The 18,920-nt window shown below is 42.4% G+C and overlaps 3 protein-coding genes across 5 annotated transcripts; all 3 read left to right on the top strand.

Annotated features, from left to right (window-relative positions):
• Positions 1-7: 7 nt before the first annotated feature.
• LOC135431027 (uncharacterized) lies at positions 8-2,152 on the top strand (the record flags this gene model as incomplete). Its single annotated transcript, XM_064685912.1, is given in 1 exon segment — positions 8-2,152. A coding segment is annotated over 1 exon segment (2,145 nt), but the record flags the coding sequence as incomplete, so codon positions are not given.
• A 1,955-nt stretch (positions 2,153-4,107) lies between these two features.
• LOC135431011 (ubiquitin-conjugating enzyme E2Q-like protein CG4502) lies at positions 4,108-14,574 on the top strand. 2 transcript variants are annotated; one of them, XM_064685886.1, is made up of 5 exons: positions 4,108-4,421; positions 12,773-13,324; positions 13,392-13,515; positions 13,718-13,984; positions 14,141-14,574. In XM_064685886.1, exons 2-5 carry the CDS (start codon positions 12,915-12,917, stop codon positions 14,174-14,176), a joined length of 837 nt encoding a protein of 278 aa, XP_064541956.1. In that variant the 5' UTR covers positions 4,108-4,421; positions 12,773-12,914; the 3' UTR covers positions 14,177-14,574. The 2 variants fall into 2 exon arrangements, with proteins under 2 accessions (XP_064541956.1, XP_064541955.1); XM_064685885.1 differs by having other exon boundaries at positions 4,115-4,421; positions 13,718-14,067.
• Positions 14,575-15,079: 505 nt separating this feature from the next.
• LOC135431010 (uncharacterized) lies at positions 15,080-18,682 on the top strand. Of its 2 annotated transcripts, none has more exons than XM_064685883.1 (3): positions 15,080-15,233; positions 15,812-16,771; positions 17,232-18,682. In XM_064685883.1, exons 2-3 carry the CDS (start codon positions 15,822-15,824, stop codon positions 17,893-17,895), a joined length of 1,614 nt encoding a protein of 537 aa, XP_064541953.1. In that variant the 5' UTR covers positions 15,080-15,233; positions 15,812-15,821; the 3' UTR covers positions 17,896-18,682. The 2 variants fall into 2 exon arrangements, with proteins under 2 accessions (XP_064541953.1, XP_064541954.1); XM_064685884.1 differs by lacking the exon at positions 15,080-15,233 and adding an exon at positions 15,604-15,746.
• The last annotated feature ends 238 nt before the right edge of the window (positions 18,683-18,920 follow it).

Below are 18,920 nucleotides of genomic sequence, written 5' to 3'. Positions count from 1 at the left end.
ACAACAACATCAGCAGCAGCAACAACAACAAAACGATTTGCACATTTCGCTCTCCGAGGAGCGACAATTGTCGCTGCCAATGACGCTCAGCAGCAGCGGCGAGGATCATCTGCTGACCGCACGCGCCGACGACGAGCACTTCAAGACCCTGGACTTTGGCCAGTGCCACGACAATCGCGCCTTTCAGCACCCGAACAATAATAACAACAACAAGAAGAAGCAGCTGCTGCCACGACCCGGCGGCAGCGGCAAGAGCCAGAGACGGCACGAGCACAGCGCATCCCATAACGCTGTGGCCGTTGCCCTGGATGCCCTGGAGGTGGTCATTGTGCATACACCGAGTGCCCGGCTCAGCAATGGGCCGGCCGCGTCACTGGCCTTCCAGGCCGACCAGGAGCACAGGCACAGTCACAGTCATGGTCGCGGGCGCGGCGGCTGCTGTCAGCGACGCAAGCGGCACAATGCGACGCAGACGTCCGTGGAGCGCTGCTGCTGTGCCGCCGGCGGCTGTCATTGCCATGTGACGACCACGCATCATCATCATTGCCATCACCATTGCCATCATCATCATCATCATCAATATGACAGCGCCAGGCGTCGCCAGCGGCAACATCGCCAGCATCAGCAGCAGCAGCATCTGGTTGATGCGCCGCGTCACAAGTTGCATTCCAAGCCGAGTCCGCTTCCAGCCAAGCACAACAAGTCTTCCCTGGACTCTAGCGAGGATCCGCAACGTCCGCAGCTGCATTCGGCGGCAATTGCCATTGAAATTGATGCGGCCACCGTGACCGAGAACAACAGCAGCACAGCCACATCCAATTTCCCGTACAAGGTGGCCAGCGAGGGCGGCGGCGCGCCCATGAATCTGTTGCCGCTCTGCGAGAAGCATCGCCAGCGACGACGCGCCTCCCTCAACTCCAATACGACCATTGAAACGGATGAGCTATCGCGCGACGAAGAGGTAGACGAGGATGATGATGATGATGATGACGAGGACGATGACGATGTGCGTCTGGGTGTGCAGCCCGAAGATGAGGAGCATCTGACGCCGTCAACGTGCGCCGTGCCGCCCAGCAGCAGCTCGAGCAGCACGGCGCGCGCCTTTGCCGGCGCTGCGCCGCCGCGGAACGAGTGCGTCCGGATTAAACGCAAGCGTTTCGTGCCCGATGCCATGCAGGATTATTGCAGCAGCTGCTCGCGCTGCTCCAGCTGCAGCTGCGACCAGGCGCGCACCAGCTCCTGCAGCAGCCTGGACGAGGATCTGGCACACGAGCTGACCGTCGCCGCCGACTGTCATCGCTGCATGACCGAGCAGCAGGCGGGCACCAACAGTCGACCCGGCAGCAGCCTGAAGAGCTTCTGCTCCTGCCACACGAACAGCTGCTGCTGTGGCGTCGACGGCGACGACGACGATGCCGTCCACTTTGCTGGCGATGAGGAGGAGTTTGATGTCGAGGACGACGACGATGATGAGACAACGGGTCAGCGCGAATCGTTTTGCACGGCCGCGGATCACACAATTGTGAGCACGCCGACGCACAGCAGCACCTTGACGCCGCTGAGCACACAGCAGGAGCAGACAATGGCCGAGCAGGATCTGAATGCCATAACCGATGCGGATGCCTCGTCGCTAAGCCAATCAGCCGAATACTTTTCACTTTCCTCCGCAGTGGGCGGCACAGTCGGCAGAGGAGCCGAGGAGCAGGCCGCAGGCAGCAGCTGCAGCGGCAACAACAATGCCAACAAGCCGTGGAGCAAGCATATACGGCTCAAACGGAGCTCCTCGTCGATGGACTCGCATTTATGACGAAGCGTCTCGCTGGTCGCCTGGCCAGCCATCGATGTCAACGCCCTGCTGCAGCAGACCATACGCAAGACCGCCGCGGTGCTGCAGGAGACGCCAGTCAAGCGTCGCATGCCGCTCACGCCGCCCCAGCTGCCACGTCCAACTCCTCCGGCGCCGGGCAGCAACGACAGCTCCTCGGCCACCCTCACGCCCAGCATCATCAGCGTCAAGCAGCCAACCGCTGTGACCACACGCAACGGCATCACCAATACGACAACTCTGCCGGCTGTGCGAACATTGCGCGGCGGCAAGTACTCGCCGGTGGCTGATCCGCTGCAGCGACGCTCCCAGGAGATCATACTCTAGATCTGGACCCTACCTCTGCTTGGCTGTGTCTATAACAGAGTTTATTTTGTCCATCATTTTGGCATTCACATGTGCAAACAATTCGTGAGATGATTTTCTCTATTTACCCAATTATTTAGCTGTTCGGATTATGTTGTTATTCGGGGGTTCCCCAATGTACATTATTTAAAAGTATATTATTTGTGAGCCTCTGGCCAATATCTTTTTGTATATGTGTGTGTAATTATTATTTTAGTTGAACTATTTGAATTTAATGCCTCGACCTGAGCGAGTGTCCCCCTCCCCCAAAACAATTGGCCAATAGCCCAATCATAGTAGTTAGCTAAAGAGACAGACATATCCATTCATTAAAAATAATATATAACTTTATCGTATGCTGCTGGCAACGGGCTTTTGAGGGGGGGAGGGACTCTCCTCTCTCTCTTTGGGGCCGGAAAAACCTTGTTTCCAATCAGTTTGTACAATTTTCTTAGTCAATTCCTCGTAGCCAAGTAAGTTGAAGCATGCATAATTAATGTAAAAAAAATAAAAGCAAATCTCGATATTAAAAAGTTAATAAGAAAAAAGAAGAATACATTTATACACTTTATGGTTTTTCTAGCAGAATTTATTAGCTAAGGCTTTAATTATGTGTAAATTAAAATAAAACCAAAACCACAAACGAATTTATGATTTTCACTTTATTTACTTTAATTTTCTATTTGCAAATTTGGCACAAGTTTTCTTTAATATATGGCACTGCACACACCTACTTATACCTATATATTCCCTTAGCTATATAAAGTCGAATACGTTTAAGCCAATTACTATATATAGCGTATATATACCAAAAGAGAAATTAGTTGATTAAAACAGAAAGCTAACGCAGCCAAATATCTTCCTTGCAATATTGAGATTCCGTTGACAAATGCTACACACTATTTATTAATCAAATATCTAATTTATTTTTAAGCTTAACTATACGTCAAGTGCTTGAAAATATTTCAAAAATATTTAAAACTAAGAATTACTAACAAAAAAAAAAACCAACTCTACGAATAAAAAATGTGTTTAAAGATTTTGCCTAAGAATTTGTTGATTAGTGCGTAGCCGATGTCTTGTTTGCGTTTATATATATATATATATATATAAATATATCGATTCTAATGCTAAAGTTTAAGTATGAGTATCTAAACCATGAGTTGCCGCCTGTTACAGGTAACACACACTTTGTTGGCCACCTAAATGTTTTTCTATCAAATAACTCCAAATGTAACGAATTACTTATATAACCAATAGTCATAATCATAAATGTTCAAACTATACGATCTATGTCTAAATTGTGCGCATTTCAATGTGGAACTTTTTCGTCATCTTGAGACGGTTCTACATATATATACATATATATACACATATATACTCATAATATTATCGTATTACTAAGTATATAATACTAAAGCAATATTTGCATAAAACTTGAATTAAATGAATTATTACAAATATAATTATAGCAACTCAAATTTCTTATTCAAATCGGTAAATTATTATTCCAGTAAAAGATTCAATAAAAATATTACGAGTAACAAAAAACAAAAAATGGCGGGTAAAATTCAAATTCAAAATAACAGCAGGGGCTTAGTATTTCTGGAAGTTTGCAGTTGACAGCTGCACTGCTTGCTTGTCTTAACAGCACGTCGTATTATCTTAACAGGTTGAATATATAAATGTTAACAACAGGGGACCTGTGTTCGCTATGCTCGATTTTTTTCAAGAAACAACATTTTTGTAGTCGTGGCTTGCACAATAAAAATAAGGTAAATTAAAGTATTTAATATATCCCAGAGCAAACAGTTTGCGTGCATTTACCAACACTGCACAAATAGCTTTACAGCTGTTCAACAGTGCTGAGTTTATATCGATATATCGATATTTTATATATCTTAACATGAAACAAAACACTGCGCCTGCTAGCGTTAACATTAATATGTCGTGTGTCGCTCGAACTCAAAACAAAAAAAATTGTTAGTGGTTTTTTTTCGTGCGAGTTGCAGCAACGTTCTGCTAGCGGTTACGTTCGTTTAACTACTAATTATTATAATAAAAAAAAAACGCGACGGTAGTTATAAAGTGAAAACCAAACAGCAATTCACATAAATATTGCACACAAAGGAACGAAATAACAGTCAGCAACAACAAAACCAACAATAATAGTTTAAACAAACCAAAGGTTTTATTTTTCTTGATAAGAACGCGCTGATAGAGCGGCTAAGACGTATTGAAATTGCGACTGGTAAGTGTTACACAGCGAGCCCTAAAAATAAATGTGCGAGTGTGTATGTGTGTTTATGTGTACATATTTGTGGAGCGTGTAAGTGTGTGTGGGAGAGTGCCGTTATCTATCCCTTTGTTGGCCGCTCTGCTCTTTCGGCCCGCAACTGTAACAATTGTCAGCATCAATTGCCAATTATGAGCTTTTGACCCCCAGCCAGACATGAAAACATCTTTTGCCTAGCCTATATTATTCTTATTCAATAAATTCAATAGAGACAACACTTACCTCTCTACCTGCGCAATTGTTGTCATTCACAAGCAGCCTTCTCTTGAATGTGTGCGTATACATGTACATATGTAAGTTTGAGTGTGTTTTTCTATTGCATTGCACTTTAGCTTTTGACATTGCTTTTTGCAACGCTTTAAAAGCTGCTGCATGCTGTCCAAGGGCGTCAGCAGGGGCCCATAGTATATCCGTCAATTCAATGTCAGCTTTTCATTGAACTTGATACTGAAAATTTGAGGGGTTTTTGTGTGTCTGAAGGCTAAAGTCCACGGCCAAGGCTCAAAGCTGTAAACCGGACAGTGCTGTTCAATATCCTACATAAAGTTCAGCTTGAGCTAAATGTATATATTCACCAAGCAAAAATGCAAACCAGATGTCAACACTCCACACACAAAAACAATAAGCCGCTCAATTGTAAACAAACATTTTGTGTGATGGAAAACGAAAATAAATTTTTTGCGAATTTCACAGGCAACCATTTTTGCAAATATGGAGCTGCCAAACTGCTGTTAGAAGGTCTGTAAAGACTCCAGCAATTAACACTATCAGAAATGTTAATTGGTTATACGCTATATATATATATATATATATATATATATATATATATATGTATATATATATGTGTGTGTGTGTGCATATATATATGTATATACGAGCACCTCTAAGTGATTGCACTCTTTGCGATATGTCACAATTACTCGAGGTGTGTTTACAGTTCGAGCATCTTGTGCAAGGGCCGGCTTGGTGTTAGTAACCCAGATGAGGTTTTCTTATCAGCGCACAAGTATAAATAAATAAACATATGCATGTTAGTATAGTTATGTTCGTGCTTTGTTATCAAGAAGCTTGTTTGTGCCCTCATTTAATTATGTAGCTAATCTCAGCTTTGTTCTGCCAAAATTAAACAACAAAGGAATTTAAAACAAAGCTGCACACTAATAAAGCACTATACTATAGATGCGTATATAAATATTCAATTTAATTATACAAATTAATTTTTACTTGTTATTCAATTCCTACTCTTAAAGCACCACAAAGATTAAATATAACTCCTCAGGCTTAGCTATTTGTTGTTGCTTTAAATTCTATTGTATTGTTGTAGCTGTTCTAAGGCCTGCAAATGATATTTGGACATAAAAATACACAATAAACACACAGAATACGCGCCTATTTTATTTACTGCTGACATTGCGACGCCCACACGCGACGTCAAGAAGCCAAAGTTCGCCCCAAATTGTGTGTTATTCATGAATGGAACCGAACGCGTTCCGAAAAGGAATGCGGAAGTGTAAACGAGTGCGAATGAGATAGCTACACTTGCATGCTATCTTTTCTGGCATTGCTTTCAGCTTCAGCTGCCGACTAACTGTTTATATTCGGTACCCAGTGAAATGGGTAGAAAGGGTATGATAAAGTTTTGCAAATGCATGTAACAAACGGCAGGATACCATTTCTCCATTTCTCTTAAGCATTTTCATGTCTAGTTAAAAAGGCGATATTTCTATCTATTAAAAAAATCGATCCAAGCTATCTTTAAAGTATCTTAGATTTCTGATCTTTTTAAAAATATATTACTAACAATTTTCTAGTTTCCATTTCATATGCTGAGTATCACAATTAGTAGGATCCGTTGAATTAGTAGAAAATATTATTTGTGTTTAGGAACTTTAGGATTAAATGAGGTTCTTAAATAAGGCAACTATTGTACTTGATTTAAGTACAAAATTGTTAAGATTATTGTCCTGAACATAAAGTATATTTTTGCCTCTTCAAAAAGTTTATTGAAATGCCTGAATATAATTTTGATGAGGTCTAGCCCATCTGACAAGAATCGGAAAATGGGCACAACAGTTATTCAAAAGTCAATTTAACTAAGTGTTTAGCTGACGGAAGAAGCAGCACACACCTGTATCTGTGTGTGTGTGTGTGTGTGGGGTGTGTGTATTTGCTGGGTATCTTGTCGGGCACTCGCAACTACTTTCTGTTTTATTGGGAAGCACATCATGAATAATCCCAACGGTAAAATGAGGGTTGACTTTACGCGTTGTGCATTTAAATCGGAGTTGATCAGATGGAGCTGAGCTGTGGGGTTTGGCCTAAACATTTTATAATATCGCATAGTAGTCGATTTTACTTTCATGGGCAGCTTAAATGAATTTCTCGATTTACACAGTCGTAAATTGATTATGCATGCACATGATTGCCAGCCCCGCAGACACTCCCACTCCCACGCCCCCCTACCCTCCCCCCCGCCAACACCCAGCGTTTACCGGTGTGTGAGGACTATAAATAGAAAAGGCTCCGCCGATTAGATGAGGTTCATTGCGTTGGGCAGAGAATTTATGAATATTACATGAGCATACGAATGAGTCCAGGTGATAAACAATTTCCATCAACATGAGCCATATGTCAGGCATGTGTCTTCAAGTACCTGTAGTTGTTGTTGTCTTTTGCACCTACCTTTCCTATTGACGTCAGCATGTGGTTCCCGAGAACTACTAGGAAAAGCGCATTGTTTACCGTTAAGATAATGACAAAGGTTAAATTTCTTGCGAAATGCAAAAGTGTAAATTGCATGCTTGCATAAAGGAAAATACTTCTATACTTTGATGGAATTGATTATTTATTCTAGTTCTATATGCGCCTTAAAGAAAAGGTTAAGGACAAAACCAGTGTTGAAAACCTTTAGAACATTTAAAAGATTTTAAAAGCTGTTATTTTCAATGGGAACAGAAAATTCATTGTTAAGACAAACTCTTATTTTTCCCCCCATTAATATAGATGGCTGAAACTCGAAATTGAGAATTATTCCAGATATATACGATTATTTTCTCCAAAGAAAATGCAATAAATTAGGCTTAAAGTTCTTAAATTGGTTCGAGAAAGCGTTTCCTCTCGGCTGGCTATTCACACCTTTAACCGTTTGCAGCTCATCTCGGCCCTAATGGCCCTTGAGACAAAACCCGACCCAGTCCAGCCGACGGACCACTTCACATCTGACACGGGCCATAATCGAACCGCTAACTAACCGAGAGGAGAGCCGCCAATCTGGGGGCCATGCCGCCCATTGCCGTCATCACATGACACATGCGTCAACATGTCGCCCGAGTCCAAGCCCTCTGCATGTTGTTGTTGCTGGTGCTCTTGTTGAAAGCAATTTCATAAATGGCTTCCGCTCGCACAGGACACGCGCAAAGCTGCCATCGAGAGATACATCCAAAGCGTGCATCCTTTGCTCACACCAAAAATATGAGACAAAAAGGACGCAACAAAAAAACATAAAACGGCATATTGTGTTGCCTACTTTCGGGCGCTGTGGCTGTCTCTACGTGCTGAAACCCAGTTCAAATAATATAAACATAAATGAAATTCCAGCGTAGGTGGCGGCCTTAGCTATGGCGCCGCACACAAGAGCGTGTTAAATAAACAGACACACATCAAGGTCAATGGCAAAGCACACCGAGAGCTTTTTGCCACTTACTTTAACGGGCTTCTCGTCGTCCCTCTGAGGGAAATTAAAAAGTGATCCCATTGAGCAGAAAATATAGACTCAACTGTTTTTAGAGAAATCTCTTTAACACGAAACTCAACACTTATTTTTGATAAACATAAAATCGAATTAGATCTCTTAAGCTAGAAGCTCAAACTCAAAAAAACTGATCGCAAATCAATAAAATTTCCTAGTCACTCAGAGAGAAATTAAAAACTGATCCCTTTGGGCAGAAAATATAGACTTAACTGTTTTACTGTTAACTCAACACTTGGTTTCCATAAATTTTGCTAAAGGCTCAAACTCAAAAAAAAAAAAACTGAACGAAAGTCAACGAACTTGCGACACCCGCTACAACAGAGCACTTAATTTTTGGGCATCAGGCAACCAGGAAGCTAAGAATTCAGATTAATACGAATGCGCATGCACATTTTAAACCGTACTTAATTCAATTAGCTTGTATTAACCAGCGAGTATTTATAAATTAAAGAATAAAGCTGAAGCAAGTAGAACAATGGCAACAGGCACACTCACATGCATGTGTGAGAGAGAGAGTGATTGATTGAGGGAGGGTGAAAAAGAGGAGGCTCATGACAACGGCTCGTGGCAGCAGCAGCAGCAGCAACAACAACTACTGATTGCCATGACAGGCGCAAAGTGCAACGCAAAAAAAAAATTGCAAAAAAAATTCACTGTCAAAGCCAAACAAAGAAACTGTTGAGCAAGCAAACAAATGCCCAGCTCGCTCTCACTCACTCTCTCTCTCGCGCTCTTCCTCTGCCGCGCTTCGATTCTCTGGTACCTAGCAAATTGCATACAATTGCTCTGCTGCGCTTTTAATAAGTTTTCTTTAGCTTTGCTTTTGTGCGGACCGGCAACAGTGCTGATTAATGACGTGTACAAAACTTTGCATATCATTTGAATTGCAATTAAAACTCGCCAAAACTGCAACTTAAAATCAATATTCTGCAAATTACTTACGAGTTGTCGTACAAAGAAGTTACTTCTGACATAGTTTTTGTGTGGGTTAAGCATTTGATTTTTTGCTTCCTTTTTTTTTTGCACTTCGTGTTGCCTGCCAGCAGCTTTCATTATGACGTTGTTTCGTGTGCTTACGCTTGTGATTTGCATGCAACAGCCACAACAACAATAAATTTGCATGCCAGTGCAACAACAATAATCAAAAATACAGACACTTATATGCATATAGTATAACACAAAAAAAAAATGAAAAGAATGTTGTTCATTGTTGATATTCCCACGCTCACAATTGATAGTGTTGCTAGACGCCTCAAATTGATCTATTGGGAGTGCTGAAAAGCAGCCTACCGATATATATATATATATATATATATTAATCGATTTATAATCGCTTAATGGCGCATTATTAGAACGGGCTACGCATAGTCGACACCAAATAGATAGAGCAATCATATAAAATGCTAGGGTTTGCCAACTCTGGCTCCCTGGTGTAATTTGCTTAAGGGCACCCTGTATGCGTTTTCAATGCCATTGCAAATTGAACAGTTCAATTAAAAGCTAATTTAACTATAGCGCTGTTTTTAACGGCAGCACTTTATTATTAGTCGCCCACAAGTTGGAACTGATTTTATGACTGCCTGCCCTTACTGCTGCACATGTGTGTGATCTAAAATTATCATTAATATGCCCAGGCTTTTATTTATATTTCTCGACGGGATAGGTCAGTGCTTGGGGAGGGTGCCTTATCGATTTTCGCCAAGCTAGATAAGATTAGATATACACGCCCAACATTCCGCGCCGAGCTCAAATTTCGAAACTGCGAGTCAATTGCCGTCCATTATTTCAGAGCTGTCAAGTAGCGCCAATATAATTAAATTGCATTTAGTTGGAAGAACTGTAAAGAGATACATATATACTCAAAGTCATGGCCCGCATTGTTTCCATTTGAAATGAATCGCAGCTGGGTGCCAAGAGACAATACCAAAATGTCTGGCTAGCCTTAGTAAGCATTTCTCTTGGCCTGCATTCCTCAGCTCCCTTGGCGGGTTTCATTTGTGTGGAACTTGTTTCCTTGTTCAGTTGGGACTTGGCCTGGCGCCTTGATGCCTTTTACCAGTTTCTCTGTTGTCTACCAGTTTATGGTTGAAAGCAAAAGTATATAACTTGCATCAATCTATAAATACTCGTTGAGCAGGAAATATTTAATCGGCAATGAATCGATATAAACCAAAACCTAACTGAACTTCTCTCATCCAGTGGCACGTAATGAGTTTTGTGTGCCATTAATAATAATCGACTTTCAGCTTATATGTGACGTCTGTCTGACTGGCTAATGGTATCTGTTGACCATAGCTGGGGCTTTTGCCTGTCAAGCGATACATCAATCAATCATAATTTGCTATACGACCTATGGAATCGCATCACTTCAGCTGTTGATTCAATTTGCTACAAGTTGTCGACAACAAACAAAATTAGAGAAACAAATTGGAAAGATTACAACACAGAGTTAGGATACATATTCTAACTTCTACTAAAACACATAAGCTTTCGGTTCGATAGTCATAATACTTCGCAAACTTAAACTTGTTGCGAATTTTAACGCGTCGAGCAACGAAAAATCACAAAACGAGTAAAAGCAACTCTGGTTTACTTTTATTTATCGAGTGACAACTGTACTTTTAATGGAAATAAAGGGGGTAAAACTCGTAAAGAAAAATAAAAGAAAGTGAAAAGTAAATCCCCCAACCGAAGGGACTTCAAATGGAATCTCGTAATATTAAATTATGATTTACAAATTATCTCACACTTTTATTTAATTAGGCATTGAGAATTTTGTAACTTATGTATCTCCTCCCCTCCACAGCTTTCAGGCTACTTTGTGGCCCGAAAGCCTGTTTAACCTCGCGGCGGTCCATTTTATAATAACCATAATAATCATAAATACAAAGCATAATACCAAATGCCGCCCGCCCTTGGACATTGCGGCTGGCTGAGCTCCAAGCTGAACCCTGAGTTCCACCTGCTGAACGTCTCCTTAGCAACGGCTAATTATGCGCAAGTGGAACAATTTGGGCTCATGGTCAACACCTAACTGGCACCCACCTACAGCAAATCCAAGCACAGCATCCACTTTGCTGTGCGCCCGACGCAAAACTTTTACCCATAAAAGTTAAAATCCCCCCTTGAAATCCTACGTGCAACCGCCACATCCCGCAACCAGCCCCTCCAGTCTGCCTGGCAACTGTTGGCTGCGTCGCAATAAGTTTTTTATACCCAGCACCCATTCAAATTGAGTAGGAAGGGGTATAATGGTTTTGTGCAAAGGTGTGTTACGAGCAAAAGGACGACAAGCTCGGCTGAGCTAATTTCATCTGTGTATCAATCTATAGAACAATAAGAGTAAGAGATTTAATGTATCATATATATCGTATATCTTTTCGATATCAGCTCCACTTTCCAAAACATGTGTGTCAATCTCTAGAACTGTAAGAGCTAGAGATTTGAAATATAAATTATATTATATATATCTGATATATCATGTATCTTTTCGATATTTACTTCCACTTCCAAAATATTTCTTTAAAAACAAAGTTTCTTAGGCATAACTAACCGAAGTCTATAAAAAGTAGAAACTTCATATTCGGAAAGCTCTTTGGGGCTTTGGTATATACACACATTTGGGTGCCATATTTTAGGCTTGAAAATGTCAGAAGATTTAGATAAAAAAAAACCGCAGGTTTTTTAAAATGACTTACCAATAGTTTTAAGCTAAGCGAAGAAGAAGAAGCTTACGGCATGCGTGCTTATATGTGTGTGTGTCTGTGTCTGTGTGGTATTGTGATTATGTATATTTAAGCCACTGCGTGCAGAGTATCTACTAGTCGGGCACTCCCACCGAAAGCTCTCTTGTTTATATCGTCATCTTCGCTATTTTCCTTTCCCGTTTTTCTTTATGAGCTATTGTTGTCGCTTTTGCTTCGCTCGTACTTGGCTGCGAATATTTAACGTATACACACACACACACACATACATATATGTATGCTGCATACATACATATATATTTTTTTTATCGCTATTGTTTTTATAAGCTTGCAAAATGTTGTCAAGGATGTTGTCCGGGGATGTGCTGGTATTTATAGCTGCCAGTGAAGTGCCTCCGTGCTCTTGGTTGCCCTCGACCAGAGCTGGCGGAACGATATAATCTTTGGCGATTCATAAATAAAAAGCGTTTCAACGTTTTCCATTTAGTCTAGATATGACACAAGCTCATTTGTTAACAGTTAAATAAAAAATACAAATAAATAAGAGCCTAGCCCAACGTTCAACTTGGTGAGGGTTACAGAGTATGCTCTTAGTCATGCAGCCCGTTTATTATATTATTTTTTCATTATCGTGACCTTCACTTACAAGTATAATATGAATTGCGTCCTAGGTCAGGGTCATTTCTTGATGTGCCAAGACTCTGAATAGTGTTTTTCTGAATATAATCATTTCTGCTGGCAATATTTACACATTTCATGAAACTTTCTCACCTGCAATCCACTTATATTCCACGTGCTTATCTCTACATTCCACACATTTATATTTCTCGTTTCACTTTCTCTACTTGCAGCACGATTGATGTTGCACAATAGACAAATTGTATAAGAAGACTGAAGAAAGTACGCTCCCACACACACACACACACACACGCACACATAAATACACTCACACACATTAAACCCAGCGCTAGAAAAACAAAGAACACTGCGAAAATGTCATCACGTTCCAAAGAGAGAGTAGTCACCGCGATTCGCAAGATCTTCCACAAGTCCAGCAACAACAACAACAATAACAACAACAACCATAATAATAACCACAACAACAACAACAACAACAGCAACAACAGCAGCAGCAGCAACGATAAGAGCAGCGATAAAGTCGATGGCGCCGAGCACAGCACCAGCAGCAACAATAATCTGAACAACAACAATGAAGTCGCTGCCGCATCCACAGCCACAGGCAACGCAGCAGCAACTGGGGCAGCAAACGATGTTGCAGCTGCAGCTGCTGTAGCTGGAGGCGGCACAGCTGGCCAGCCCACTCCAAAGAATGCGATCGTGCGCGTCGCCGCCGAGCAGCCAGTCTGCGAGTCTCCGGGCAAACGTCGCCGCCAGGATCACAAGTAAGTCATGATAATTACGAGTCGAGAGATTCATATGCTAATCTCATATACCCTATTCGTTGCAAAGAGTGGCCCCAACAACTGGACGCTCGCTGCTGATGCCACCCGATGCTAGCATACGCTCGCGTCGCCTGATGAAGGAGTATCGGGAAATGGAACGCCTGCAGACCAAGGACGATGCCGTTTTTACGGTAATGCAAATTGAACTGAGCAATATAGAGTATTTATATATACTTAGCTTATTAACCTGGCCTATAAAAACCGTAAAGTTTGTTAAAGATGGATATCCACATTTGATGTTAATTTGATTTGAGCCTAGAAAACTTTATGTACAGTTCCTTTACGTTTTGGTAAAACTTTTCCCATATTTAAATGTTGAACTTTCTATTTCAGGTGGAGCTAGTCAATGACAGCCTGTTTGAGTGGCATGTGCGTTTGCATGTCATCGATCCGGATTCACCGCTGGCCCGCGACATGGTTGAGATGAATGTGCCGGCCATTTTGTTGCATTTGAGTTTTCCCGACAACTTTCCCTTTGCGCCTCCATTTATGCGTGTTGTGGAGCCGCGCATCGAGAAGGGTTACGTGATGGAGGGCGGCGCCATTTGCATGGAGCTGCTCACACCGAGGGGCTGGGCCAGCGCCTATACCGTGGAGGCGGTAATCATGCAGTTTGCAGCCAGCGTTGTTAAGGGCCAGGGCCGCATTGCGCGCAAACCGAAAAGTACAAAGGAGTTTAGTCGGTGCGTCCTTGGTATAGAACAACTGCCTCCTAGCATTTGATTTAATTCGGATTACTTTTCGCTCTTTTTGCAGCCGCCAGGCAGAGGAGTCATTCCGGTCGCTGGTTAAGACACACGAGAAGTATGGCTGGGTTACGCCCGCTCTCGCCGATGGCTAAAGATGCAGTCCCAGATGGACAAGCCCGCCGCTCGCCATAGCAGCTCATGCGTTTGCCAACTTAGTCAACTAAATGAATGCAACTCGATTTCCATTTAACATACACACCGCTCATTACGATACTACAAAATAGTTGTAGGATGCTTATACTGAAAATTGATTTCATTTCTTTAATTTAGTTAAGTAACATGTAAACGATTTCAATTGTCGCAAATGAATACCATCCAAGAGGTAGAAGAGGAAACTAACAAAGAAATTAGCCTAAAATGTAATTTAGCTGTAGAACACCCATGGAAATTACGCAAAAACAAAATAATAATAATAAAAAGAAAGTATTATAACTTCATTAAGTTGGAAGAAACTATTTAAGTTCCACATTACTAATACATATATATATTATTTACAGCATATATTAGTTAATGCAAACTAAATGAAAGCATCTCGGAATGTGTTATTATAATTAGTTGTGATTTTTATTAAGTTAAAAACCAAATTACAGATCTAGCCTACATACATATATAAGTATGAACCTTTTCTTAAGTTTCGCATATAGTAAATATATATATATTAAATGTCTCTATGTGTTTTTGAATTGCCTTTTTAATTAAATACACACACATTATATGCGCAGCGTGGCGTAGCGGAACATTTCAAAATGCGCGCGAACTTAGTGTTGCACAGCGTCAAATCGGACGGCATTGCTGGTCAAGCATATACATGCGACTCGTCAGTCAGAGCCGATCACAATGACGCCACGCATTCCGCTAACAAGCATTTATCAGAAAAATTTGTTGCCTGCCCATTTGGAGAGTTAATTTTGGAACATATTTGTAGTTTGAATGCTGTAAATAATTGTCGCGTATACTCGAACAGCATTATTTTATGCATTGCTGGCGCTGACTTTGCTTGAATGTCTGAACGTGCCTGGTTACCGCGTAAGTGTCGTTACCCAACACTAAGAAAAAACTGAAACTGGCTGCAGAAAATTGTAATCACAGGACATAACTTTGTAAGTAAATTAAAGCATTTAGATAAGTTATTAAGGTAGCAAATGCGGAACAAAAGCTGCCACAAACTTTTGCCCAACTAATTTGTGCAACATTTGCATGCGTTGCTTGTGAATAAGCGGTGTAAAAGCCCAGCAAAAAACTAGCCACTCGCAACGCACGCAGTTGATGCGAAAAAAGATTGACAAGCTGCGACGGTGACGCCGACGACGACGCCGACGTCGACAGCGTCGTTGAGCTGCATTGACGGCCGTATGAGAATTTTGGGGCAAATCCTAACTTGGATCTGCAGGCAAACTGCGCCCCATGAATTTTGAGCTGCCCAAGTGAACCGATCGACCCAAAACTGAACCAGCACACCAGCTGAATGCGAGCGAGCGAGCGAGCAAGAACAAAATGTGTGTGTGTAGCTGTTGTTGTTGTTGATTTTGCGTGTTGTATAGTAACTGTGTGTATATGTGTGTGTTGACAGGCAGGCAGCACTGAAACCCACGAAACATAAAAATACCCACACCGTAAGCGTCAGCAGCCCGCAGCACATAGCAAAAAATAGTAAATACATAGTTTTTGTTATTTTTAGACTCGTTTCAATGGACACGAACGCTAGCAGCAACAGCAGCAGCGGCAGCAACGATGAGCAGCCCAACAAGACACCAAACGAGGCAGAGACGGCTGCAACCTCCGTGCCTATGGATACCCTCGATCCGCCGCCCAGCGGCAGCACCAACTCCAAGACGCTAAAACGCTGCCTCAGCGTGCCCATCATACGCACGCTGCCGGGCAAGCCGACGCCTATGACGACGCGCGCCGCCGCAGCAGCTGCCGCGGCAGCCAAAGAGCAGACACCAAAGAAGAAGGAACAGCAGCCGCAGCAGCGGCCCGAGTCCATCGTCAGCAGCATCGGCTCCAATTTCAGCCTCAACACACTGGCGGGCATCGATTGCTTTGGCAAAAATATACACATACGCTCGCAGCCCAGCTCGCGGGAAGTCTCGCCGGCGCCAGTTTTCAATCCGTTTACGCCACGTGCACGTCGCTACTCGGCCAGCTACAGTCCAGCGCTGAATGGTGCCGGAGCGGGCTTGGGCGCAGCTCTGTGTGTTACGCCGCGCGTCTCACAGCTGCGGCAGGAGGAGTGCGCCGATCTCAATAGCCGAGAGGTGAATCACGAGCGTGAGGTGCATCGCGAAATTCAAATCTCACAGAGCTGGGAGGATCTAACACTGGTGGCGGAGAACTGGTCCTGCAAATCAGATGAATTCTCCAATCCGCTGCAAGTGGTGCTGCCCAACGGCAGCAGCAACAGCACCAGCTGCTCCAGTCCCAGCCCCACAAGCAATCGCGCAGGCATGCGCCTACCCTACTCACCCTCACCGACACGTCGCACATTCGCCACACGGCGCTCCATGTCGCCCATCGCAATGCGACCCTCCTCTCTGGGCCCCGTCAAACGCAAATTCGAGCTGGATGACAACAATCCAGGCGTCAGCAACTGGAGCGTCTACTCGCCACCGCCCCCCAAGAAGATCTTTACAGATAGGTGAGTGCAGGAATCAGTACTGTAATTATCATTAGAAAGTTTTACTTATGGATGTAGAAGCTCACGTATAAGAACTAGAAACAGCCCGTGATATTACCAAATTACCCAAAGATTAACTGAGAGATTCACAAGAAATGGTGTAAACTAGATTCGATTTCTAAAAATGAGGCTCCGGTTTGCATGGTCTAATTGGTTTAAAGCTGTTAGTTTAGATCTCAAGGGGATAATGTCGGGTAATGTCAGTTAGTGGAGTTTGATTGGCTCAAAACCAAAGACCGTGACATGTTCTGTATTGTGGAAGTAGGGAGAGATACCCAAATAGCAAAATAGTTGTAGTCAAAAGCCTGGGCTGCAAGTCGATGGAACAAACTATCGATGGATTTAGCTTTAGCTTATAATCTCTCGGAAAAGCCTTCTTTTTCCACATAAATGACCAACATTTAATTTTTGCCTATTGCAGCCGTGGCTCATCACCTGTATGCCAATCGCCTTCATCCGTGTGTCCCAGTCCCGACTCGGGTACCTACGATGGACGCATTACGCCCAAGCTCTTCATATCGAAACTGTGTACCAACAACAATGCCGGCGGTAATAATAACAGCAGTAGCAGTGGCTGCCCCTCGCCCGTGTCTGCTTCACCCAGCAGCATTCTACCTGGCAATGGCCTGGAGGGCATGTGCCTGACGAGCGGCAGTCAAAGTCAGAGCATCGATGAAGGCATCTCCATACCGGAAAGTGAGCCAAACACTTGTCGCAGTCGCACCTCTTCCATATTGTCGACGGCCTCGTCGAGCAGTGCGTTGGGTGGTCCCCAGCTGCTGGTCAACGATATGGTTGACGATGCTACGCTAATGGATGATGCCAAGAGCGAGACGTCATCGATTGGCGGCTGTTCCACAATCAGCATTGAATCCTCCTCCTGCGACAGTGGCGCCAGGGCGGCGGCCACATTTTTAAATCGCCTGGCCGTTGATGATGGCGGCTCGCCGCTGGCCCAGAAAAGTTTCTATATTAATAAGCAGGGCTTTTCGGGGGCCAAGAAGTTCATTGTTAACCACGAGAAACTGAGCACATCTCTGGACCCCAGCAAGGCCAACAAGCAGGATGTGCAGCAAAAGCTTTAAGCGATCGCAAGCATCGCGCATTGTACAATAGAATATAAAATGCAGCCGCGTATGCCTTATATAATTTGTATATGCTGCTGCGCCATAGTTATATACGTAGCTCTAATCATGGCATCAATCGAGCGTTATTCTAACCCAACACCCAACACCCACCCAATGTCCCGAGCTTTACTTAGTTTGCCTTAGCATTAAGTACTGTACATAATTAAGTTGTTTAACGCCAGATCTTTTATACATTGCATATCATCTGTATAACTTACCCTCTCTTCTATACCCTGTAATTCTTTATATAATTAGCAACATGTGTTTTTAATATGTTTATTGCGCGAACCGATAACCCGATATCTTATGTATATGTCTCATTAGGCCGTTTTCTTTACCAATGCCGTTTCTATAGATGACATATGATACTTATGAAATAGAAACCACTTTTTTTTATATATATATATATTAATATATATATACATTGCTATATTTAGCCCTATTTACGGTACACCTAGTTGTTAGCCCGCTTAGATTATAGTACCAATCCAATTTTGCCAAATATGTTTCTTATATGTATATGTACGTATGTATATGACACGTTTGAAATTCGATCGATTTAAAACGGATATCTGCGTGTATCCGACATTATAAAATGTTTGTCTTACGATCCAGTCAAGCATCGTATGCGAATTTAAATATTTAGCTTCAAGATGTTACTTTAAAATGAACACAAAAACATAATAAACAAGTTTTTTTCAATAGATTAAAGACAAGTGTTATGTCTGTTATTTGCTTATATCAATTGTCAAGAGGTTTTTCAATTGTTGTTTAAAGTATGATATTTTATTTTTAATTGAAATCCTTATTTCTAATATTTATTTTAAACGATTGATTCCTTTTAATATCCCCACTACTTGGGTATTTCCGTTTTAGGTTTCTTAAAAAATTGAAGGGTTAAGATTTTCGAAGAAATACTAAAAAGTCGTAAGGGACAGAGTATGTGCTGTTCGTAAACCTCGCGTGCCTTTAATTCTTTAGAA

Source organism: Drosophila montana, unplaced genomic scaffold (assembly GCF_035044405.1).
Source record: "Drosophila montana isolate Dmon_TW-CO22-7 unplaced genomic scaffold, ASM3504440v1 contig_3123_1, whole genome shotgun sequence".
In the NCBI taxonomy this organism is placed as follows: Eukaryota; Metazoa; Arthropoda; class Insecta; order Diptera; family Drosophilidae; genus Drosophila; species Drosophila montana.
Note: the sequence above shows the minus strand (reverse complement) of the source record. Positions and strands in the feature narration are given on the sequence as shown.